This window comes from Nelusetta ayraudi, unplaced genomic scaffold (assembly GCF_046127955.1).
Source record: "Nelusetta ayraudi isolate G7.1 ecotype Tasmania unplaced genomic scaffold, CSIRO-AGI_Nayr_v1 ptg000163l, whole genome shotgun sequence".
Lineage (NCBI taxonomy): Eukaryota > Metazoa > Chordata > Actinopteri > Tetraodontiformes > Monacanthidae > Nelusetta > Nelusetta ayraudi.
In genome coordinates this window covers 477,068-502,500 of record NW_027466213.1, presented here as the reverse complement: position 1 = coordinate 502,500, position 25,433 = coordinate 477,068, and the positions used below count along the sequence as shown (strand labels likewise).

The following is a 25,433-nucleotide window of genomic DNA, read 5'->3' as shown; positions in this document are numbered from 1 at the left end:
GCACCTTCAGGGAAGCAGCAGAAGGCTAAGGTTCGACAGCACCTCCTGCTGTTTGCTCATTGACACTCCCCTCTCAGTGACCCTGGTGGCACCGAGGTCAGGTTCAGTTCATGGGTTAGAGTTCTTAGGTCTTTAGGTCTAGGGTTCAAAGGTCTTTCATACAATTCATTAAAAAAAAAATCTGTTCTTTGTTTAATTGCAGGAAGTTGGAAGTATAATTGGAAAGGTATTTTTTTTGCATCAAACACACACACACATACACATTCACAAGGACAAAGTAAATAAAAAACTGTATTTTGACAAAGTTTTTATCATTTTTATTCTCAATTTATATTTTTTCAGAAAGGAGAAACTGTGAAAAAGATGCGGGAGGAGGTCAGTTTAGACACACAGAAAGCACTTCATGGCCTTTTTGCTCGTGCATCTTATAACATAAATATTGTTTCCCGCCCACCACCTCCCCACCAACAGAGCGCAGCCCGGATCAATATTTCTGAGGGAAATTGTCCAGAGAGGATCGTCACCATCACTGGACCCACAGACACCATCTTCAAGGCTTTTGCCATGATCGCCTACAAATTCGAGGAGGTACCCCTCAGCCTGGAGGGTCAACCCTAACCCTAACACACATACACAACCCCTAACCCTAACCCCAACCCTACACCCAACCCCAACCCTAACCCTACACCCAACCCCAACCCTAATCTACACCCAACCCCAACCCTAATCTACACCCAACCCCAACCCTAACCCTACACCCAACCCCAACCCTAATCTACACCCAACCCCAACCCTAATCTACACCCAACCCTAACCCTAACCCTACACCCAACCCCAACCCTAATCTACACCCAACCTAACCCCAACCCTACACCCAACCCCAACCCTAATCTACACCCAACCTAACCCTAACCCTACACCCAACCCTAACCCTACTTCCAACCCCAACCCTAACCCTACACCCAACCTAACCCTAACCCTACACCCAACTTAACCCTAACCCTAACCCCAGCCCTACACCCAACTCCAACCCTAATCTGCACCCAACCTAACCCTAACCCTACACCCAACCCCAACCCTAATCTACACCCAACCTAACCCTAACCCTACACCCAACCCCAACCTTAATCTACACCCAACCTAACCCTAACCCTACTCCCAACCCCAACACTAACCCTACGTCCAACTCCAACCCTAACCACAAAACCCAACCCTAACTACAACCCCAGCCCCAACCCTAAACCCACCTCCAACACCATCTCCTTTTTCCTTTCCTTTCCGCAGCACTTTTTCAGTTTTTATGGTGATCTTTGACCTGAGCCTCTGTCTCCATCTGTTTTCCAGGACATCATCAACTCCATGAGCAACAGTCCGGCCACCAGTAAGCCCCCGGTCACCCTGAGACTAGTGGTGCCGGCCAGCCAGTGCGGCTCCCTGATCGGGAAAGGAGGCTCGAAGATCAAGGAGATGAGAGAGGTACAATGTAGAGACACAATAGCTCCAACACCGAAGGCCGGCTGGAGTAATACAACATTTATTATGCAGGAACGTAATCATGGTTTGTACAGAAGTACTGAACTGAACTGACAGCCAAGGTAGAATGAAGCCATGGACCCAGAATTGTCAGTGTTGGAAGAAGTGAGTTCTAATAGCCTGAGTTGCACTTTATTCTGCTACCATGACAGAAGCTACACTGAACTTTATTTCTGCCGTTTCAGGATTTGTTGTGACGTTCAGTCAAAAAACATTTAATCTGTGAAACTGCAGAGTCAGCCTTCTTTCCCTCCGTCCTTCCGTCCTTCCATCCTTCCGCTGGTCCTTTGACTTTGTCATGTGTCACATTAAAGAAGAAAGCCAAAGAGGACAATCCCTTTTTATTCAGTCATGTGCTGATACCAAAAAAAAAACCCTGTCCACATCCTTCCCCGGCTGCCACACAGCGATACAGGCCGACCAGTCAGCTCACTGTTGTTGTTGTCGTCTCCTGATTGTCTCCTGATTGTCTCCTGCAGTCCACCGGCGCCCAGGTCCAGGTGGCCGGCGACATGCTGCCCAACTCCACAGAGCGTGCAGTGACAATCTCCGGCACCCCAGAAGCCATCATCCAGTGTGTCAAGCAGATCTGCGTGGTCATGCTGGAGGTGGAGTATCTGCAGGACAGGACAAACAGACGTGTGGTTCCTACTGAGACCTCACACGTACGCAGGGCGAACCAGTTTCTTCTGGTCGGATAGTTGTTTTCCTTTGGCACAATTTACAACCCTAAGTACTTTTGATGTTATAAATCTTGGGAAAATAAATCTATGTATAGATGCATTCAGACAGACACAGGTCCGTTGCCCAATGTGAAGGCAAAGGCTTAAAATGAATTTAATCCAGAATATATAAAGTCTTCAGTGCTGAAAAAAATATTTTCTGTTAGATAATTACAGCATTTTTTATTATTTGGTCAACAGGAAATTGCATGTTTTTCCTCGAGGTTTTCTCATCTTTTTTTTTTCTTTTCAAATCTGCCCATCCTTCACCATTCCCCAAAACACACACACAAAAAAAAAATCACAGTTTCCACACAAAGTTTGTTGGCTTTTCATATCCTGGTGAACATGCTGACTTCCTCTTCTTCCTCTTCTCCTCCTCCTCCTCCCAGTCTCCACCCAAAGGTGCCACCATCCCCTACCGCCCCAAGCCAGCCTCCACGCCGCTCATTTTTTCCGGTGGCCAGGTAAGACCTCGTTCACTTCAGGAATAATTCCCTGCGTTTCACTGCCTCGTCAGCTGGCCGAGAGTCTCTTTACTTATTTAAAGGCTGCATCCTGGCGCTGAAACTGGCCTCATTAGGGGAAAAAAAAAAAAAAAAAAAAAAAAAAAAAAATTGGTCGTCAGGCCCTTTGATCAGGCGGCAAATTGGCCTCGTGCTTCCTTTTTCTTATCAAACAACCTTTAATAGCGGCATAAATATCCGCCCGCCCACCCTCGGCGACGGCGGCGCGACATTATAAAAGTGTCACACGAAGAAGCGAGTTTGGGGCTCAGTGTGATTTAACGGTTGCACGAGTGCAGCAGGAACTCGGGAGGAGGTCGAACACTCGGCTCAGTTTGTTTCCAGCTCTGAAAAAATGACAGAGTTTTGGTCTGACAGCCGTTGAGGGCCGCAGAGGGGAAGTTTGTAATCAAGCTCGCTGCCAAATGTAGCCATAAATAATCGGCAAGGTTGATTTTTTTTTTTTTTTTTTTTTCTGTTTTGTTTTGTTTTGTTCTGTTTTTTAGGAATTACACAAAGATTTAGTAGAGCTGTGACAAAAAAAAAAAAAAAACACTGCAAAGCGACAAGAGAAGGTCTGGAGTTCTGGGAGATTTGTGAAATATAATAAAATACAAAGTAAAGTCGCTGCTTCCTTCATCCCTCAAACTTCAGTTTCCCGAGTCTGGTGGAATAAATCTTGTATGACTCGCAGACACAAGTGGACGTTTTTCATCTGATTCGAGATACAATATCTGAATCAGCCTGAGACGTAATTATCAGGCTGCTTGGATGTGAAGCAGTTTGTTTTTCAGCGGAACACAGAGAACCTTGATTCCTCTGGAAATCTTTTTGCCTTCACGTGTGAGTGGCTGCTGGTGGCTGTGTTTCAGCTCCACTCTGCAGAAGGTCCAGGAGTTGTAAATCTTTTTCCTCACGTCTTGCTGTGTCTTCTGTCCTTTCTTTTTCAGGCCTATACAATTCAGGGACAATACGCCATCCCGCACCCAGATGTAAGTTTCTATTCCGTCTTCTCAGTCGCTCCGTGAACTGCGTCTGATTCATGTTCGGTCATCACGAAGGAACCCACGCAGCTCAGAACCTCGCCCGCTCCGTCTCCGGGAAAAAAGGCAGAGTTCCTGCTCCATCCCGCTGACGGCAAATCGTCGCCCATTAATAATCGGCCTTGATCCGTCCTGGCGCTCCGGAGCCTTCCGCAGAGGTAGCGCGGCTCCAGATGAGGCTAATTCAAAGTTGTGCCGGTGATTGATGGCGCCGGAGGCAGAGCTCGACGCGGCAATCGCTCACGTGGCGTCTTTGACTTCCTCTCCAGCCCTCGTTAGAGCTCCCAGAGAGGGAGGTGTCCGTCCGTCTCGGCCACTCCTGATGGAAATGACGAGGGGCGGGGGGGCGGGCTACTCTGGACTTCCTGTTTCTGAGCTGTAAGTGTCAACCAGCAGGAAGTGAAAGGGCCAAATTAGCAGTCTAGTGGTAGAATGCCGCCCTGAGACCGGTAGGTTGTGGGTTCAATCCCCAGCCAGGTCAGACCAAAGACTGCAACAATGGTGCCCTTTGTGACATCACAAAGAGGCTGATTTCCCAGGGCCGTGTGTTGCTCCTTGAGGGGAGGAGCCAGCGAGAGAAAGACTTTGAAGGAAAACAGTCACAGCGTGGCCTCTTCCGGGTCCTGGTTCTTTTTCTTTTTGTTTGTTTGTTTGTTTGTTTGTTTTTCCGTCTTCCACCCCCTGCCCCCCACCCTGTGTCATGTCCCTCCCCCCGTCTATCCCTCCCACCCCTCCTCCTCACCGCTCCGTCACTCCGGTCTGGGCTTCATCTCCGGGTGTTACCTGTGTAACAGTAACCTCTTAGCTCTCCTCTCCCTCCTAACCCTTCAGCAGCTGACCAAGCTCCACCAGCTGGCTATGCAGCAAACCCCCTTTACCCCCCTCGGACAGACCACCCCTGCTTTCCCTGGTACGTACCCACAGCCTCCCTCTAGGTGACTCCTCCTCTCTGCATCCAGAGAGAACATTTCTCTCCCCACCTCCCACCGGCATGGCATGTCCTGACCCCTCCTGTTTTCTCCCCACTTTGAGTTCTCTCTTCCAAACGTACATATATCTAGATCTATATTACGTTTCTATATATATATATATATATACACACACATTTCCTTGAATCAATATTTCTCTTGCCTCTGTGTGAAAGGGTAAAAGGGGGAAAAATTTGAGAATTGATGAATAAAAGCGATGTTCTTTGTGCAAAGAAAGTATCTTTGTCACGGTGACACCAGTGAGTCCGAGGAGCCGCCGGGAACCCACGCTTGAAGGTCACAGCAGATACTAGCAGCTCTCAGCTGGAGGCGGTTGTCTGTGTGGTGCTGTTAAACATTTTAGAAATATATATATATATATTAGTTATTAGTGGAGAAATTGTTTTTGCTCAATTATTTCTTTGTTTCACGTCTCGGCAATAAATCTTTTTTTTTTATTATCTCACCAGGATAAACCTGTTATTCTTTTTTTTTTCTCTCTCGCTCTTTTTTTTTTTTTTTTTTTTTTTTTCTATAGCTGTGAGCATTTTAGATTATGCCACTTTTATAGGAAATATGCATTAATAGGACGGGCAGCAGACTTGGTGGACTGTGGGTTATGCACCAAAAAAGTTTGGTGCATATTTTTTGTTGCCAATTTTATATAAATTTCACCTGCGAGCACTTGAATATTTCATATATATGATATATATATATATATATATACACATATATTTATTTATATATATACATATAGATCGATAGTGTATTTCCTTGTTGCTGGCGGAGTGTGAAAGTCAACGTCTTTGTCTTTGTAAAGTGCCTCGACATAAAAGCAAAGGTTCTTCTTCTGGGGTAAATTCATGTTGAAACGACAATAGAATTCTTCTGAGTGGACGTGGTGAAGCCAGTGTGGTCTGAAGACTCCATCTGACCCGCTGGACCTGCAGCCTTTCGCAAGGACTTGTCGCGGGTTTCTGCCACGTAGGAGACGCCGCTGTCTCTTCAACAACCGCTCCAGAATTTCTCTTTTTTTTTTTTTTTTTTTTTTAATAGTCAAATTTTTTGACATGTATGTATGTTTTTTATTTTTTTAAAGCATAAAATTGTTGAATGTTCCTTTTTGTTTCACGGTTCCTCTTGTTGCAGGTCTGGATGCCAGCCCACCAGCAAGCACCCATGAACTCACCATTCCCAACGATGTGAGCAAAGTTTGAGGAAGTAGACTGCAGAAAAGAAGTCATCGTCATTTCATTTCATCATTGTCATACGTTTAGCTCATCCTTCTTTCATTTTGCATTACAAACAAAATAATGATAGTGTTCCAGAAACATATGACAACAAGAGAGTTCACCAAACAGCAGATCTTCTGGCTGACGCCACCCACAGCAGACCATCAGGTCAGGACACCAACCAACTGCTGCTTTTACACCCGTTTTGTTTTCCAGCTCATTGGTTGCATCATCGGCCGCCAGGGGACCAAAATAAACGAGATTCGTCAGATGTCGGGCGCTCAGATCAAGATCGCCAACGCCATGGAGGGATCGTCGGAGCGTCAGATCACCATCACAGGGACGCCGGCCAACATCAGCCTGGCCCAGTACCTCATCAACGCCAGGTAAGCCTCCACCTCCACCAGGAAGAGTCAGAGGGGAGATCCACTCAGACTGGACCTTCTGTGGTGGTCCTCCAGTCAGACTGGACTCAGACTGGACCTTCTGTGGTGGTCCTCCAGTCAGACTGGACTCAGACAGGACCTTCTGTGGTGGTGATCCATCAGACTGAACCTTCTCTGATGGTGATCCATCAGACTGGACTCTGACTGGACCTTCTCTGGTGGAGATGATCTCTGACTGGACCTTCCCTGGTGGTCCTCCACTCAGACTGGACTCAGACTGGACCTTCTGTGGTGGTGATCCACACAGACTGAACCTTCTCTGATGGTGATCCATCAGACTGGACTCTGACTGGACCTTCTCTGGTGGAGATGATCTCTGACTGGACCTTCCCTGGTGGTTCAGTCTTGACATTCATGACACTGGCACCTTTGGATCAGTTGGCCAAACATCAAGGCTCTGTTCATCTTTTGAAGGACAGGCCCGTCAACCTGCTGCCCACTAATGTTATTTTCTTTGTGGTTTCTCTTGTTTCTTTCGGGGGGGTGGGGGGGGTTCTATTCCCCCCGCCCACTATTTCTCCCCGATTGTGGCCAGTGAAATGCATTAAAATTCAGCCGCTACTCTCCAGTAAGAGGCTCGTGGGACCAGTGCCAGCTGCGCAGAAAAAGCAATCTGTGCCTGTGAACAGAACCTGCGGATTAGTAAATTGGCTTGTCCATAAAGGAGAGCAACCAGTGGGCGGGGCCTGCCTGCTGCCTTCAGGAAGCTCCGACTTGGCTCTATTCACACATTATAACCATTTATATTAGTACATTCAAAGCAGCAGCTTAGTCCACCAGTAAATCTGCAGAGTCCTGAGACTCGGCACACGGAGGCTGTGTGCGACGATAATGCACAAATAAATATATATATATATCTATGAATATATATTTTATTTTTTTGGGCTTCTAGAGATTTCCTCGCAACGCTCCGCTACCTCCTGTTTGCATTTATCCCCACTTTTTTCCACGCAACCCTTTTTTAAAAAAAAAAAAAAAAAACGTCTGACTCAGCTAATCAGCCGAAGAAAATAAAAGTAAAAGCACAACTGTGATGTTGACGTGTCGGCCAAATACCTCAAAGTCCAGCAGCTTATCAGCGCTGGAGCAGGAGAACCTGCACGTCTGATCAGAGTCGACCTCCGTCAGCTGCAGGAGCTGCTGCTGCTGCTGCTGCTGCTGCTGCTGCTGCTGCTATATTGTCAAATTGTTCAGAGTGAAAGGTTGCAAAAAATAAATAAATGAATGAATAGCAAAATAAATAAATAGATAAACGAGGCGTCACTGCTAAAAACTTTTATTTGAAAGCCAAAGTTTTCTCACAGTTTTTCTCTCTGTCTCTCCCCCCTCCCACCCACCCACCCCCCCCCCCTTCCCTCAACTCTTCCAGGCTGACGTCTGAAGTCACTGGGATGGGGGCCCTCTAGTTCCTGCCCCACCCCCACCCCCCCTCCAGCGCGTCACATGACCTCTCAGCAAACAGCGTTGCGCCTTGTTTTGGTTTTCTTTCTTTCTTTCTTTCTTTCTTTGTTAACTTCTCAGTGTCGTTCAGACTTTTCAAACCCCTTTGTGCTGTTTTATTGTAAACTCCTTCAACTGCAGTGTTATTAGGACTCCCAAACCAAAAATTTGAAGTGCTTGTTGCTTTTCCAGTTGTCTTCTTTTGTTGTTGCTATTGTTGTGATTCTTCACCACTTTGTTTCACCTCATGTTTAGTTTGCTCGTTTGATTAAATTTTGACTCAGCAGCCGAGTGAAGGTCAGAGGTCAGAACCTGCACCATGCACCCCCCTCCCCCAGTCGTGACATCATCAGTAGCACCCAAACGACTTCACCCAGCTTCAGATCCTCATGTCAGTCTCACCAGTGGTTCTGCTGCCGCCTCCTAAAGGGCCAGCGTGCAGACAGGAAATGGCCAATGAGAGTTGACCTCCGGTGGGGGGGGCGCCTGTCTCCACCCACCCGTACTGCACAAAGGTATCAGGCCATGAGCGACGTGACTCAGACGCTCGTCGCAGGAATGAAGCAAAGCGTCTGTGAATTCCAAACCGCTGCCATAAATAAGCTCCGCCCCCTTCACCTGCCGCCACGCAGCCCCACTGTTATTGATGTGGCCGTCCCAGGGCAACGGCCATGTGATTGCATATCCATGAACATAACCAGGAAGCCATCTGGTGCACGCTCGCTCGCTCGCACACACACACACACACACACACACACACACACACACACACACACACACACACACACACACACACACACAGCTCATTTCAGTTCCTCATTCTATGTCAATTATTCCTGGAAAGCACTAGGGAGGCTTGTGTGTGTGTGTGTGCGTGTGTGTGTGTGTGTGTGTGTGTGTGTGTGCGCGCGTGCGTGTGTGTGCGTGTGTGTGCGAGCGTCACCTCCGCCTGTTTTAGCATCTATACAAAAAATGAGAGCAAAGTTCAGCTTGGTATGCATGAAGCAACACAATCCAAATGTTTTACTCACATCCTCAGCCAATCAGGCTCCAGTGAAGCCTAACTCTCACACACACACACACACACGTACATATATAGACACACCTGACCTGTGTTCAAATGTATTTTGCAAACCTTCTGACTGCTGACATTTACACTGCGGCACCTTTTAGAACAGGCAGAGGTTCCACTTCTTCAGTGGTTACTGCGACTCAGACCTCCGTCTGTTTTACTGCCACCGTCCAGAGGTTGTCATCAAGCCGCCCCGGTATTACGATACAGTATTGTGATGGCAATACTGGTTGTTGCTATGACTAAAGGGCATTGCGCAGTCTGCGGCCTCGTCAGCGAGTGTCTCGTCACTGCGAGGAAGAGGCTGCAGAGTTCCACTGGATTTTCAGCCCTCAGACAGTAAACACAGTGTTAAAGTGACCTCCGGGGGGGCACCGCAAGCCAATCAGTTGCCTTTTTTTTTTTTTTTTCTTTCCCACTCATTGTTCGTATTATTATTGTTATCATTCATGTTTTGTTGAGTTTGGTCGCCCATGCAATCAGTTGTGTGTTGAGCCACGTGCGATGCTTCCTGTTTGTCTTTGATTTCTCTGTCATGGACACTTTCTGTTGGGCTGCCAGAGCAGCGAGAGAAAAAAAAAATAGTAATTGATGCGTTATTAATGGATAAGTACTGATGCAGTGAGAGGGAATGTTTCAGGTTTATGTTTGGTGGTTTTCAAGGTCTGTGTTGTATTTTTAATGATCATTATTATCATCATTACTATTATTATTATTATTTATTTATTTCAGGTGATTCTCAAGTGTTTTGTAAAAAAAAAAAAAAAAAAGAGTGAGAGAAAAATAATAAATTTTTGTGTTTGTTCCTTTGACTCTCAGCCGTCTGGTCATTTTCACATTGGCACATTGGCGAGCGATTTTTACACAAGGCTTCATTTTCAAGTGCTATTTTTTTTTTTTTTTTTTTTTTAAGTGTAAAATTAAAAAAAGATTCAAAGAAAAAAATGATCTTTTTACGTATAGCTTGTTTCATCTGAGAACAAAATTTTCTGGATTTCCTTCAGAGCCAGACTGACTGAGCAGGTGATGGACTTATTTCCCTGCCGTGCTACTTGCAGCAGCCGCCGTTTGCTAAAAGCCGCCGCCTACTTCCTGCTTTATGAGAGAGAACAGAACTCCATTCTGAGGTGGACGCTGGCTGCGCGTCGCTGGGCTGTGAAAACTGATTTCCCTGCAGACGTTCAGCTTCCCGTGACCTCTGACCCTGCATCCGCTCAAGTGTTTGTCCCATAAAAGGACAGAAAAGGGAGAAGAAAAAAAAATTCCCAGTTGCAACAAAGCGCGTCTTCAAGGATGGCCGGGTTCAAACGTTCCCTCGTCCACGCGTTTGTTTGCGTGTCAGCGGCAGTTCGAGTGCAACCGGAAGTTTTCCGCTCTTTGCAGAAAAGACTCCTCGTGTCTGCCGTCCACCAGAGGTCCGGAGCCAACCGTTTGGCAGCGCTGCACGCTGGGGGAGCGCCGTCTTATTTCCATATCGACTCCCGCCGTGGCCTTTTTTTTTCCTTTTTCCTTTTTTTTGCAGAGTGCAGCAACATCTCTGCAGGCTTTGTGGAATAATTATCCTCAAGGTTGAAGGTGTCAGAGTTGCCCGGTAAACAAATCCCAGGCTGATCCAGCAGGGAAGCTCCTGACGACGCTGGACGAGGTGTAGCAGAGCACGTGGGGTTGGGGGGGGCGGGGGCGCGGGGGGGTCTGGGTCAAGGCTGACGTGAGTGAGTTCCCTGAAGAAAAACATCCTCTGGGTTTGTTGCTGTTCAGGCTCTGAGGAGCAAATCTGAGGAAGATGTTCAGCACAGGGGGCCACAGGGTCTGCTGGGTTCTCTCCAGGTTCCCCCAGGGTCTGCTGGGTTCTCTCCAGGTTCTGCTGTGTTCTCTCCAGGCTCTCCCAGGGTCTGCTGGGTTCTCTCCAGGTTCTGCTGTGTTCTCTCCAGGTTCTCCCAGGGTCTGCTGGGTTCTCTCCAGGTTCTCTCCAGGTTCTCCCAGGGTCTGCTGGGTTCTCTCCAGGCTCTCCCAGGGTCTGCTGGGTTCTCTCCAGGTTCTCCAGCTTCCTCACACAGTCCATAAGATGCATATGAGGTGGAACTGGAAATTGTCCGTAGGTGTGTGTGTGTGACTGTGAATGGTTGTGTGTCTCTGTGTGGCCCTAATAAAGTGGCCACTGGTCCAGGGTGTCACAACAACAAAAAAAAATGTAATTGTCACAAAACTGAATGTAGAATAGATATTATACCAGAGATCACTGCAAACATCTCGTTGTGAGTGAGGGAAAAAACAATCCAGATGTTGCTCCACCAAAACAAACAGGGCAGTGGCAACAATTGCAACAGCTTTGATCCCCAAAGCCTCCTGTGTCAGTGCTGCAGACTCCACTGTGACCTGCTGCATGTGGAATTCATTCCATGAACACTCATTAGATTTCCAGGGAACTCAGAGTAGCGCAGAGCTTTGCAAGGGGTTAAGCAGAATGGAGGGGGGGGGTTGAAAAATCTGCATTTAAATCACTTCCTGTGTGACACAAACTGTCACATTTCTTTTGTTTAGAGCAGAGGGAATCTATTTATAGCCTGTGTGAAGACGTGGATAAAATTAGATGCATTAAAAATACAGGCAGATGCTAACATGAAGGCGCAGCGTCGCCGTTAGCTCGACTGTCCAACTGGATCGTCTGGTTTCAGCTGGCCGGGCGTCGGAACACAGACTAAGACGCAGACAGGAGGGCCTGCAGTGACGTGAACACACACTTATCTGATCGTTACAGACGGCTGAAAGGAGACTAAACACACACACACACACACACACAACAGTTTAATGATTTGAAAGCAGAGCGAGCGCGAGCACAAAGAAAAAGAGCAGCAACCAGCAGATTCAATTAACAGCCAGCAATATTGATTATTCAAGAAGACGCAGGTTCAGACCCCAATGACCCGTTGCTGTTGGTCCACTGTGCGCAGTTTGTGGTACCAGTGAGTGGCGGGGTGTACACACACACACACACACACACACACACACACACACACACATACCGCATACAGTGGACACAATTTAAGATGACAGAGACAAATGTCAGGGAGCTCTTAGTATATCATGTGATTTATCACACACACACACACACACACACACACACACACACACACACACACACACACACACACACACACACACACAGAGCGTGGTGCTCTTGCCTGGGCTTCTTGCTGTCACCAGTTATTGTTGTCGCTTTTGTGCGATTGTGTGGCGTGACTAAGGAAAAGCTGCTTTGTCCAAATGAAAGACTCATTAATTCAAAATCCAACATTGTCGCCGTGCTGCAGCCGCATTCATGGTGAGTATGTATGTGACTTGCACACTTTAAAAAAAAAAAAAAAAAAAAAACAAGCAGTGAAAGCAGCTTCTCCACTGTGGCTTTGAGACTGTTTGTTTATCCTCCTCTCCGGACTTTGAAGATTCCAAAAATCCAACAAATTCCTTCTGAGAAGTAAACAAGCGTGAGAAAATGTGACATATTTCAACTGACCTTGGATGTTTCTTTGAAGAACTTGCATGACAGAACTTTGGTGTTGGTGTTGTTGGATCTTGACTGCTTTGTAAAAGCGAATAAATGATTATTTAAAAAGGAAAACTGTATTCTCTCCGGCAATTAGGTTGCAACACTTTAAGGGAGTTTTCCTTCGTCCTTCTTCCATGAGAACAACTTGACAGCTCGTGTTGTGTGGTTGAAAACGGTCGGCTTGTGTTGCGTTCGGTTTGCAGCGGCTTCTGGCCGCATCAAACACAAACTGGCTTGTGACAGCATATGTTCCCTCTCGCTTCAAAACACAAAGCAAAAAAAAAAAAAAGAAAATATTTTCCTTTTATTATTGTTTTTGTATTTGGAATGTATCTTTTGCTTAATAAGTTTGTTGTAAGCGTGAAATGCCAACACACAAATAAGCACGCATCAGCATTAGCGTCTGGTTAGATTCTTAACAACGTAATCAGTGGACCCTTAATAAATACGTGATCTCAGCAGTCTGAGTGGCTGCAATACCTTGATAGTCTGTTTTTGCATGAAGTTTAAATATAACCGTAGTAAAGTGATGCTGTTGTTTCTCTCTTTGTGAAAACACACAGGGGGAACTTTTAAAGGTCTGACTAGAACAGTTTAGTTTTGACAGTGTTATCAACAGCTGTGTTTCCATCACCAGTGTTTTGCAAAATAAAAGCGATATTGTGTTGTGTTGTGTTGTGTTGTGTTGTGTTGCGTTGAGCTGTTTCCATCACCAGTTTTTGTTGCCATATTTAGATTTTTGCACAATTCTAGGGGTGATGGAAACACAGCTAATGAACCTTAAAGTCGAGGGCTTGTCCTACTTCAGCACCACGGACAGCTCAGTGGATCCGCTGAGGCTCCAAACCAGCTGGAGTCTAAAAAGGGGGCCTGGACACGCTGGAAATGGAACAAATAAGCGGATTAAACACTTCTCACTTTGCACGCTAAAGTGGTGACAAGACACTCTGAAGACTCGCTCCCAGAGTGTGTGGTCAACAGAAAGACGATTGAAGCTGCGGCTCAGCAGTCGGCTCTTCTCGTGTCTCATCTGAGGAGGGAGAGCAGGAGCTGCATGAAGAGTTTTGGGTTGTTTTTTTTTTTTTTTTCTTGTCTTTTAAATAAAATGTGTCTCATTCATCATGCAATTGTTGGTTTTTTGAGGGACACAGCTTGTTGTTGTTGTTGTTGGATGGACTTGGCATCCACTCTGCACCGCTGTGTTCAGTTTGTACAATTAAAGGGGTTCTTCTCTCCTCTGCAGCATTGCTTTCCTGGCACAGTTAAATATTCACACCCTGTCAGCAGTGTGTAGTCATTTGTTGGCCAAGCATACAGGAAGTGAGCAAGTTCAGCTGCACGATGCAGATAGCGGGCGAGGTCGACACCAGGCACGGTGCTCGTCAGCAGCTTATCAATCAATCAATCAATCAATCAATCAATCAAACGTCTTCTCGTCCATTTAAAATTCATACACACATTTTTTTTTTTTTTTATCAATAATGCCCTCACAACTGAGGAATCTATGAACGTTCATGTTCACGTCATGAAATTGCTGAACTGGCGCTCGTAATGTGTGGACAGTAGAAGCGGTGCACTCTGACATGGATTATTCAGACAATGTGAGGGGTCAAACTGTGGCATTATTGCTCTCATTAGCAGAAAATGTCGCTCCTTTTCTTCATCTTTGCCATTTTCCTCAGTCAGAGCAAATTGCAAGGCATTGTGGGTAGAGAGTGAATACACCCTTGGGCATGGATGAGTGTTTAAAACAGTGGGAGGGAGAGAGAGAGAGAGAGAGAGAGAGAGAGAGAGAGAGAGAGAGAGAGAGAGAGGGAGAAGTGTTTTCAAAACTTTGCAATTAGGTGATTTTACTTGATGAATAATGTATGCCCTCCAACGAGACTGCGGGACAACAGAACTGCTTATACACCTGAATATTAGCGGTACACAAAGTGATGATGCCCTGGCCTCTTAATTTCAAATGATGCAAATTAGACTAAGAAAACCTTCCTCAGATTAACGGCTTCATTTTATGTTTAGTAAAAGTTTTAGTTTTAGTTTGATGGCCTTTTCACCGCTGTTTTTCCGCGCGTTCTGCATCCATTCACCATTCACCATCTTTCACTCTCGCGCCGTTTGAGATGCACAATTTCAATTTTTTTTTTTCCCAGAGGCGTAAGTGACACTAAGCCACAATGAAAACTGATCGCTGATCGTTTCCATTTGCTCGTCATTATAACAAGATTATTTTTCCAATTGTAAAGCAGAGGTCCTATTGGTGGTAAACGATCTCGGCCCATTATCGGGGAGAATTGCTGATCACGAGCGTTGAATTTCCCTCCATCGGAGCTTCACCCACTTTGTGTGACCGTCGTTGTCGTTTGCTGTAGCCACGCGTGCGTTTGCCATTGTCGCCAGCGGGACGTTCCTTCCTAATGGCCCATCAGTGACACTTCATGTCAAGAGATACAGACACAAAAGTAGAGCAATAATAATAACGCGGTGCATCAGTTGAAAGCTTGAATAGCTCCGTCTACTGTATATGAGGCGAGCGGCAACGTCAACATCCGTCTCTGCAGATTTAAAATGAAAATGTTTCAATAAAAACCATCACTCCATTAAGTCAGTCTGGCTGTGATGGCTCTTCTCACTCACACAATCACTGGGAACGAGAACTCCCCATCTGAGTTCTCGCATGTAGTTTATCTGAGTATTAAACTTTGCACCATAATGTTTCTCCCCATCGACATCTCAGCTGTCTCTGCAATTCAGAGGTAATGAAAAAGTGAATACAACTTAAAAAAAAAAAAAAAAAAAAAATGATGCGTGATCCCGAATGTACCGGCAACCTCTCCAAGAGAAGTTCCATCTTTCCAGTAGTAATTTCATATTTCACAGAATTTCACAATCAGTGAAGTTGAGATGGAAGCACAAGGAAGGAAATTCAACCGAAGGCGTGGACTTTGTAAATGACTGTCATCACTTGCGCTGACTGGTATTGATTGAAGTGAAGCAGGTTGCAGAACCAGATCGCTGGAAAAGAGGATCGTCTCAGTAGGACCGAAGTACTTGCATGTGTTTGTGTTCCTCTCGACGTCGGCGCAAACTCCAACGCAGAAAAAGTCCCTTCACGGCCTTTTAAAGAGTGATCGCATTCACACTTCCTCAAGTTTGACAACATGAGTTTGACGGGCCTGCCGTGTATATCGTACATCAACACGTGGCAAACGGCGAGGGTGTGCGCAAACAGCGGTTTGGCTAATGGCTACACAAGTGTAACATCATTCATAGTGAAGCGAACGACGCGCAACGATAAATCACGCGGCGTCAGCGGACGGCCCCGCCACGCATCACTTCAGCCGCTTCATTACACACCGTCGCACACAAACACACGGCGGATGTATTACAGCTGCTAATCAGACGCTGACAAACCCCGCCCCCGTCCCCAGAGACAGAGCCACGCTCAGGTTAGGTGGTGGCGGCGGCGGCGTGATGGATGATCCAAAATAAGAAGCTTCACTCATCGCTCCTGACTGACCACCTCCAAAACCCCCCAACCTAGGAGGAAAAAGACACCAGGGAGATGAATTTACTTTGTCAAGGTAATTCCAAAAGTGATGCACTTGGTTAAGTATCTAGGCGATAGGGGGTTGAACGGTCTGAAGGCAGTGGACGGGGGTAATTTATCTCCTCTAAGGCGTTTGGAGCTCCATTAGGCAGCAGGAGCACAGGAGGCTGAGGGCAGAGGCCGCCTCCCGGTGACAACACAGGGCCTCGGTTTCACATTGGAGACACATTCATATGCCAGGACTCACACTGGCTCTTTGTCTTCAGTGTCACACTGAAGTGGTCACACATCAGCAGCCGCTGCCTCTGGCTCCTCGGCTGTGTTTCAGCCTTTATAAGTGGCCTCTGGTGTAATTAGAGGCAGGAAACAGCAGCCAAGCAGAGGATAATATATATAAATGCTGGTCATTAGACACTTGTTACCAGGGTGGTAATCACTGGGCAAATTCTGAATGACAGCCACTTCAGTTGACATCCCAATAACCCCAGTCTGAACCTCAGACAACCTCACCTCACACACACGCATGCACGCTCACACCAACCCCAGCTCCAACCCCAACCCCAACCCAACCTCCACCCTAACCCCAGCTCCAACCCCAGCTCCAACCCCAACCCTAACCCAACCTCCACCCTAACCCCAGCTCCAACCCCAGCTCCAACCCCAACCCTAACCCCAGCTCCAACCCCAACCCTAACCCAACCTCCACCCTAACCCCAGCTCCAACCCCAGCTCCAACCCCAACCCTAACCCCAGCTCCAACCCCAACCCTAACCCAACCTCCACCCTAACCCCAGCTCCAACCCCAGCTCCAACCCCAACCCTAACCCCAGCTCCAACCCTAACCCCAGCTCCAACCCAGCTCCAACCCCAGCTCCAACCCCAACCCTAACCCCAGCTCCAACCCCAACTCCAACCCTAACCCCGGCTCCAACCCCAACCCTAACCCCAGCTCCAACCCAGCTCCAACCCCAGCTCCAACCCCAACCCTAACCCCAGCTCCAACCCCAACTCCAACCCTAACCCCGGCTCCAACCCCAACCCTAACCCCAGCTCCAACCCCAACCCTAACCCAACCTCCACCCTAACCCCAGCTCCAACCCCAGCTCCAACCCCAACCCTAACCCCAGCTCCAACCCTAACCCCAGCTCCAACCCAGCTCCAACCCCAGCTCCAACCCCAACACTAACCCCAGCTCCAACCCCAACTCCAACCCTAACCCCGGCTCCAACCCCAACCCTAACCCCAGCTCCAACCCCAACCCTAACCCAACCTCCACCCTAACCCCAGCTCCAACCCCAGCTCCAACCCCAACCCTAACCCCAGCTCCAACCCTAACCCCAGCTCCAACCCAGCTCCAACCCCAGCTCCAACCCCAACCCTAACCCCAGCTCCAACCCCAACTCCAACCCTAACCCCGGCTCCAACCCCAACCCTAACCCCAGCTCCAACCCAGCTCCAACCCCAGCTCCAACCCCAACCCTAACCCCAGCTCCAACCCCAACTCCAACCCTAACCCCGGCTCCAACCCCAACCCTAACCCCGGCTCCAACCCCAACCCTAACCCCAGCTCCAACCCCAACTCCAACCCTAACCCCGGCTCCAACCCCAACCCTAACCCCAGCTCCAACCCCAACTCCAACCCTAACCCCAGCTCCAACCCTAACCCTAACCCCAGCTCCAACCCCAACTCCAACCCTAACCCCGGCTCCAACCCCAACCCTAACCCCAGCTCCAACCCCAGCTCCAACCCTAACCCCAGCTCCAACCCCAGCTCCAACCCTAACCCCAGCTCCAACCCAGCTCCAACCCTAACCTCAAACCCAATCCCAAACCTAACTCCAAAAACCAACCCTTCTGCTCCCTCCCTCTTTCTCTCTCTTTATCCCCCCCCCCCCCACAGACACACACACACACACACACACACACACACAGACACACACACACATACACATATCTCTGTCTTTGCTTGCGGAAAAAGAAGTCCTGACAAAGAGGAAATTCTACGAAGGCTGCATTAATCACAATAAATTGATGTGGAGCCAAAGCTGGTGCCGTTGCTCATTTAGATGAATCGGCAGCCACTCCCCCTCACCCCCCCCCCACCCCCCACCCTTACCCCAGCTGCCGCCACCCTCCTCTTCCTCTTCCTGTTCCCTCAGAGTGACTGAGGAAGGTGAGCGCAAGTCGCTGACGAGTGAAACCCAATGCGTCCGGCAGGCTGGCAGGAAGAAAGGAAGTCTGCTGGCGTTTCTGCCGCTGCTTCCTGGACAGCCAGCCTCCCCCCACAGCGCTGACCTTGGCTCTCTAGTTGTCTGACCGCCACAGCACTCCCGTTTCACTCTCTCGCACCGACTATTGTGCAAGTGTAAGCGTGAAACCCTCCCAGTGGATCAGGCCCCCTCGCGACCTGTTTATCTATTGCCTGATCAAAAGGTGAGATTTGTGCCATGTGCGACAAACCTCGGAGCTCAGCAGATACCGGAAGAAAAAAAGAAAACGCATCACTTTTCTCTTCGCCCCTGAATGTCTCAGCTGTTCTGATTGATAATATTTATTTCAGCCTCATTTTTTTTTTAAATAGCCGGGTGGACAATGGATTTTGATTACCGCTGCAGGAGGAGGGGACAATGAGCTGTGTGCCCGTCAGGGGAGAATTAGATGGTCTGTGATTTGATGCGATCGCTGCTCTAAATCTGCCAGGAGGAGCTCGCCACGAGTCTGCGGGTGTTTTTCGCTGCTCCCAATTAGATCTGAAATACGACCAGGAACGTTGCATCCCTACAATTTCCCATTACTGTCTAGCAACCAAATGTTAACTCCATGATATGCGGTGCCGACGGTTAAAATACATTAGAAAATACGAGAAAATTAAAAAAAAAAAAAAAAAAAGAGAATTCAGTCAGAAGCAGTGTCGGTGGGGGGGGGAATCACTCCACTCACATAACAGCCAAGACTCGTCTCTCCCGAAGACTTCACCAAAAGCATAATAATAAAAAAAAATAAGACCTAACACCTGCAGAATCGCTCCTGCAACAAAATGCAGAGGGGGAGATGATGTCGTTGCTCTTCAAGAAACTTCTAACCAAATGTTTCCTCATGCTGACAGCCCGACTGCTTCTTTCCCATCTCACCATCGCGTCCCAATAAAGCCAGAAAACAATGGAATAGAAAAAAAAAAAGGGAGATCAGCACTTCGGTGTGGGTTGTATCTCAGTCCGTCCTGTCTTTGGGTGATTGTTTACTTGGGTGCATGGTTTGCTCAGGACTCCCTCTGCCGCCGGCCTCTGCAGTAAAAGCTGCCAAAGTGTGGGATTAGATTTGTGTTTTAAGACCCCCTGAATTCTATGGTGCCATTGGCACCTCTCACTGTCTCCCTCGCTTTCCTGTTGGGCTGTTAGAATTTTCCCGATGGGAAGTGTACGTATAAATAACGGACCCCCAAAATCTTTCCGAGCTTTCTTGTTTCGTTATATACAGGAAAAAAAAATCAGTTAGTGAAGCAGCCTTTGAGGATATTTGTTGTTTGTTTTTTTTGTTTTTTTTCCACAATTTGAAGCGGATGAATTACTGTAAGGGGACGTGTCAAAAAGTGCGGGTAACAATTCAGCGATCGCTTCCCCACCAAAAGTCCAAAAAACAAAACAAATTCTACTTCCAAGTGCAAGAGTGCAGGAGGGGACACAGCATAATTCATCAGAGCAGCCGCGCCACAGGGGCTGCAGGCAGGACAGATCGTGAGGAAAAACTCCTGAAATTACATCTGGAACAGCGGGACCGGCGGCTGACCTACATCCATGCGTGCACATGTGTGGCGCGGCAGGACAAAACGAATCAACGGCTCCTTTACAACTCGCACTAAATCTTACCTCCCTCATCTCACAGATTGCCATTCACGCTCAACTCGCCCTCACTGGGTGACAGCGCAGGGATCGGTGACGTCAAGTGCGGTCCGTCTCTCCGCTCGCGCTCTCATTACGTCTCAACTTATTTGACGTGCTGACGTGATTAGGCCGTGTTTTGGCACTCCTCTCGGGGAGAAAATGTGTTTCTCCATTATAAATACATTAAAGGACAGAAAATCAATTTAGCCGAGGTGGAGTGGTGCTTTTCCAGACGCAATCCATGTCACCCAAAGCTTAAGTCGGGCAAATTTAAATCATACACAGCTGGTGAATGTTAAATAAGCCCATGCACGCATTCCTGAAAGGGGATCGTCGCTCCCAGAACATGTGAGTGGCAACTGGATCCCCAGCAGCACAGTCTGCCAACAGCGGGACAATTACGTCACCCGGAGTTTAAACGGTGTTCTTTAGATTCTCTACCGTCGGTGAATGTTAAATCAGCCTCCGCTGTCGAAAAGAGGGCAATTACCTGCAGAATGTATAAGAGTGGCAACTCGTTCCCCCGAAGCACAGCCCTCCTTCACAGTGGGACTAATTAATAGGCAAAGGGGTTGATTAAAAATAAACATTAGCCTGTTATTCACAGCGCAGGGACGCCGGGAAGGTCCAAACCACTCTTAACATTTGACAATGCATCATTTAGAGAAGAAAGGAACACTGAAAACACTGGTTAAATCAATTAAAAATATATGCATATAAGTAATTGCATCTTTTGAATTTTAATTAGCTGGAGGGGGGGGGGGGGCACAAATACTAGTCTGTTTTTTCAAGTTGATGTTCATGTTTGGCTGGAGAACAGAGGGAGCAGGTAGACAAAAAGACATGGGAGAGGACAGAGGGACAGACTGAGAGGAGAGCAGAGCAGAGCAGAAGAGAGGAGAGGAGAGGAGGAGGAGAGGAGAAGAGAGAGGAGGAGAGGAGAGGAGGAGGAGAGGAGAAGAGAGGAGAAGAGAGGAGAAGAGAGAGGAGGAGAGGAGAGGAGGAGGAGAGGAGAAGAGAGGAGAAGAGAGGAGGAGGAGGACAGGAGAGGAGAGGACAGGAGAGGAGAGGAGAGGAGAGGAGAAGAGAGGAGAGGAGAGGAGAGGAGGAGGAGAGGAGAAGAGAGGAGAAGAGAGGAGGAGGAGGAGAGGAGAGGAGAGGAGAGGAGAGCAGAAGAGAGAGGAGGAGGAGAGGAGAGGAGAGCAGAAGAGAGAGGAGGAGGAGAGGAGAAGAGAAGAGAGGAGAGGAGAGCAGAAGAGAGGAGAGGAGAGGAGAGCAGAAGAGAGGAGAGGAGAGGAGAGGAGAGGAGAGGAGAGCACAGGAGAAGAGAGGAGGAGGAGAGGAGAAGAGAGGAGAGGAGAGGAGAAGAGAGGAGAGGAGAGGAGAAGAGAGGAGAAGAGAGGAGGAGGAGAGGAGAGGAGAGGAGAGCAGAAGAGAGAGGAGGAGGAGAGGAGAGGAGAGGAGAGCAGAAGAGAGAGGAGGAGGAGAGGAGAAGAGAAGAGGAGAGAGGAGGACGAGAGGAGAGGAGAAGAGAGGAGACGCGCGGCAACGCTGCACTCCACGCGCGGCCAGGACTCGTTGTGGCGGCAAGCGCGCGCCATAATTTACGCGCCACTCTGGGGGGACGAGGGGGGGCGGTGACCGGGAGGCGCGTGGACGTCTCGCCTCGCCTCGGACCTGCGCGGCGGCTCCTTTTAGGAAACACGAGCGTCATCATCAACAAGTGTGTGTGTGTGTGTGTGTGTGTGTGTGTGTGTGTGTGTGTGTGTGCGTGCGTACGTGCGTGCGTATCGTGACGTGACGTGACGTGCCCGATCGGCGACACGTTAAAAGAGCAAGGTTTTCCAAGACGTGAATCACTTCACCCGGCGGGATTCGTCACTTGGACGCCGAGCAAGTTGACAGTTTGACGGGAGGGGGGTTTGGGGGGGGGCAGCGTGGACTCGGTCCTGCGGCACTTCCCACCCTTCTTTAGAGAGACGCAGGCGACGTGTTTTAATGTTGGCCCCTGTTGAGAGACCGGCAGTTATCTCATCAAGAATTTCCTTTCCTTTCCTTTCCTTTCCTTTCCTTTGGGTTGGGTGTCGCATCTGTGTCCAGGTACAGCCGCATTGTTATCGGCTGTACCTCGTTTTGGGCTGCACCGTTTTCCCAGAGGCGGATTATTTGCTCTCGAACGCCGAAGTCGACCGAGGTAAGTGAATGAATCGCCGGTGTAGTTATTCACACGTGTGAATGTGTGTAGCTTTAGGCTGCAGGGGGTGGGGGATTTCATTTAAAAATAAATAAATAAATAAATAAATAATGTTGTACAGTTTAATGCAATTGCAACCCGCTTTTCACGTTTTCTATCATGCACAATAGCACTTTTTTTTATTATTATTATTATTATTATTAATATTATTATTATTATTATTATTATCAATAACAAAGGATGATACGTGTTTTCTTTCACAAATTACGGGGAAATTCACATTGGAGTTTCTATCCAAAACTAACAAAAAAACAAAACAAAACAAAACAAAAAACATCCTAAAACGTTTGAGGGCGTAAATGAACTTTATCTGTGGAGGAAATCCTTGTAAATGTGTGGAAATAAAACCCTGTTAGGGCGACATCTTAATAATGCTTGTCGGGGCCAAGTGCACATGTGCAAACCACAGCCCTAATATACAGTAGGGTATAATGATGTAGTGGTGTCATAACACACACGGCAGGGGGGCTGTGTAGCCGCCCTTGTGTGAGTAGATGCGCCTGCCACATGTCCACACCTCCTGCTGAGCAGACTGATGAGAACGTGAGTGCTTTATTTAAGATTTGCCCGTGTGTGTGTGTGTGTGTGTGTGTGTGTGTGTGTGTGTGTGTGTGTGTGTGTGTGTGTGTGTGTGTGTTGCTTCGAGGTATATCAAGCCCTTGCCAAAGATAGAACAGTGGCAAAAGAGGGAGTAAAAAAAAAAAAAAAGGATGATGAGACTCCAACTGATGACCTCGATCGCAGTGTGTGTGTGTGCGTGTGTGTGTGTGTGTGTGCGTGTGTGTGTGTGTGTGTGGTTTAGCCCAGCAGAGGGTGCACAGTCCTTAAGCGATGACCCTCCCACAGGACAGATTTGGAGTCATTTCACAACACAGTCACTCTCATCATAACAATAAGAGACCGCCGTCCTTGAACAGAGGTAAATAGTTACGCGAAGAAGAAGAAGAAGAAGAAGAAGAAGAAGAAGAAGAAGAAGAAGAAGAAGAAGAAGAAGAAGAAGAAGAAGAAGAAGAAGAAAAAAACCAACAACCCTCAATGCTGTTTGCTGGAGTCTACCCTCTTTCCATGAGTCTGACTCTTGCCCTCTTTGGCATGCTGCGAGCCAGTGTGATTAATATTGATATCTGCCGTAGTGACTGAGCACGGGAAAATCTTTCCATGTAGCGTTTCATCAAAGACGACGCTGGACCAAATGATGTTTTGATAATTGAATGAACAAAAAAAAGAAACTCTGTCGACGTACGCACGTGTATGTCTGCCGGTTTATGAGATTTGCACTTAAGTGAAATGGATTTTTCTTCAATAATCGCGTTAGACATTGCCAATCACTGTGGAGCGGGAGCGTTTACGCAGCTCAGTTCGGAAACAAAGACAATTGCCAATGCTCTTAGAAAATAAATTATCCTCGCTGGCGTTGCAATGCTGTCTGGGTGAGCGTGAGGCTTCCTTCACAGCGACGACGACAACATCCGTGTGCTGTCTCCTGTTGTGTGGGGAGACTGGAAATTAGAGGCCCAAGAATAACACTCTCCTTTGTTTCTTGCAGTGCGCGGCGTGACGTTTGTATTCCACGCCCCAACTCGCCGAACCTCTCAGCGTCGTCCTCACAATAAACCTGGGATTACAGTCCGCCCCCCTCCCCCCAATCCGCCCCCCGCTGGAAAATGCTCAGTGAGCAGCTTCAATTGCGGATGAGCTCTTTTGAAAGCGACACCAAAAGATTGTATGAGACTCTGTCGAATCAATTTCCAAGGATTCTCTCAAGGTAAGCCCTCCTGTGCCCGGACAAAGCGGGAGGCTTGTGAAGGCTAATGAAGAGGCAGTCGCCATTTAGGTAGAATTATGTTTGTTTGCACCTGACACCACTAGTGGGAGGTTGCTGCGGAATATGCAGGACACAGCGGGGCCGGGTGTGCCCAGGAAAACTGTCATCTTCGATGGCTTCGCCTTGCTGTGGGTCTTGTGCTTGGGATCTTTCATGGCAAACCGACCGGTGACGGCCTGCCCTGGAAATTGTCACTGTGTACAGAAGGGTGGGATGACTGTGGTCCAGTGCATATCGCGCAACTTGGAGAAAATCCCAACGGACCTCCCGAGAGACACCGTTGTCCTCCTGTTGTCGTCGAACCACATCAACCACATCCCGAACCAGGCCTTTAAAGATCTGCACTACCTTCAGGAGCTGGACCTGTCCAACAATGGCATCGAGACCGTGGACGTTGGCGCTTTCCACGGCGTCTCCGACAGCCTCCTTGTCTTGGACCTATCGAACAATCACATCCAAGGCGTCCCCAAAGAGGCGTTTGCCCGCCTGCGAGCGAGAATCAGCCTGTCGAACAACCCGTGGCACTGCGAGTGCACGCTGCAGGAGGTCCTGCGGGAGCTCCAGCTGGACCCTGAGACGGTCAACGAGGTGGTCTGCCACACGGCCGTGCGGGACGAGTACGCCGGCAAGCCAGTGATACAGGTGCTGGACTCAGGGATCAACTTCTGCAACTTTCACCACAAGACCACAGACGTGGCCATGTTTGTCACCATGTTCGGCTGGTTCACCATGGTGATTGCATACGTCATCTACTACGTGAGACACAATCAGGAAGATGCCAGGAGGCACCTGGAGTATCTCAAGTCCCTGCCCAGCAGCTCTCAGATTAGCAAGGACTTTGACACCATCAGCACGGTTCTCTAGCAGGAGACGTGGCGCTCGCACACCTGTAAATATGTGAGTCACTGGGTGATTGTGTGCGACACTGGTACATTCAAGCTGGGAGAGTCACCGGTGTTTTGGAAAGCACATTGCTGTTGGCTCTTTTAGTGGGTTGAACTGATTGTTTAAAAAAAAAAAAAAACGAGGGGCCCCAAAATGATGCCTTTTTGGAATCTAACACAATTACAACCAGAGAGGCAAACTGCGAGAGCGCACACTCCAGCACCGCAACTTGCATTCGACTCACACATGAAAGCGTGGACGGGGGAAATGAATGTTCCCACTCCAGTGTCGATCCACAATGCGATTGGGTTCGGACTGAGACGAACGAGAAGAAGAAGAAGGACCGCGTCCCACAGTCACTCTGTGGCAGTGAATTTATCTATTGTGACTCTGCCAAGGCAAGAGGCACTGTCACGAGATCACGAAAAGGGGAAAGTGTTTCTACACTGCGAGCCGGGAGACTTGAAGCAGCCTTGCCTCCAGGAAACGCCGGCCGCACAGCTACTGACCCTGGCAACGATGTTGTTGT

At 48.2% G+C, this 25,433-nt stretch overlaps 2 protein-coding genes across 7 annotated transcripts in view; both read left to right on the top strand.

Moving 5' to 3' along the window:
• Nucleotides 1-9,767, top strand: part of pcbp3 (poly(rC) binding protein 3) — a 41,907-nt gene extending 32,140 nt beyond the window's left edge. For 2 of the 6 annotated variants that reach the window (XM_076014000.1, XM_076013999.1), the window contains exons 5-15: nucleotides 203-226; nucleotides 343-375; nucleotides 472-588; nucleotides 1,345-1,476; nucleotides 2,013-2,198; nucleotides 2,648-2,722; nucleotides 3,712-3,753; nucleotides 4,636-4,714; nucleotides 5,922-5,974; nucleotides 6,221-6,390; nucleotides 7,820-9,767. In XM_076014000.1, coding sequence (XP_075870115.1) covers nucleotides 203-226; nucleotides 343-375; nucleotides 472-588; nucleotides 1,345-1,476; nucleotides 2,013-2,198; nucleotides 2,648-2,722; nucleotides 3,712-3,753; nucleotides 4,636-4,714; nucleotides 5,922-5,974; nucleotides 6,221-6,390; nucleotides 7,820-7,856 — 948 coding nt within the window. In that variant the 3' untranslated portion in view covers nucleotides 7,857-9,767. Of the gene's footprint in view, nucleotides 1-202; nucleotides 227-342; nucleotides 376-471; nucleotides 589-1,344; nucleotides 1,477-2,012; nucleotides 2,199-2,647; nucleotides 2,723-3,711; nucleotides 3,754-4,635; nucleotides 4,715-5,921; nucleotides 5,975-6,220; nucleotides 6,395-7,819 lie in introns of those variants that run through there. The other 4 variants (XM_076014001.1, XM_076014003.1, XM_076014002.1 and 1 more) reach the window with 4 other exon arrangements.
• A 14,083-nt stretch (nucleotides 9,768-23,850) lies between these two features.
• lrrc3 (leucine rich repeat containing 3) lies at nucleotides 23,851-25,203 on the top strand. Its single transcript, XM_076013986.1, has one exon. It carries the CDS (start codon nucleotides 24,083-24,085, stop codon nucleotides 24,881-24,883), a length of 801 nt encoding a protein of 266 aa, XP_075870101.1. The 5' UTR covers nucleotides 23,851-24,082; the 3' UTR covers nucleotides 24,884-25,203.
• Nucleotides 25,204-25,433: the final 230 nt, after the last annotated feature.

What these genes read in the sequence shown, in the direction of transcription:
- lrrc3 (XM_076013986.1), top strand. Translation starts at nt 24,083, where the DNA reads ATGCAGGACACAGCGGGGCCGGGTGTGCCCAGGAAAACTGTCATCTTC.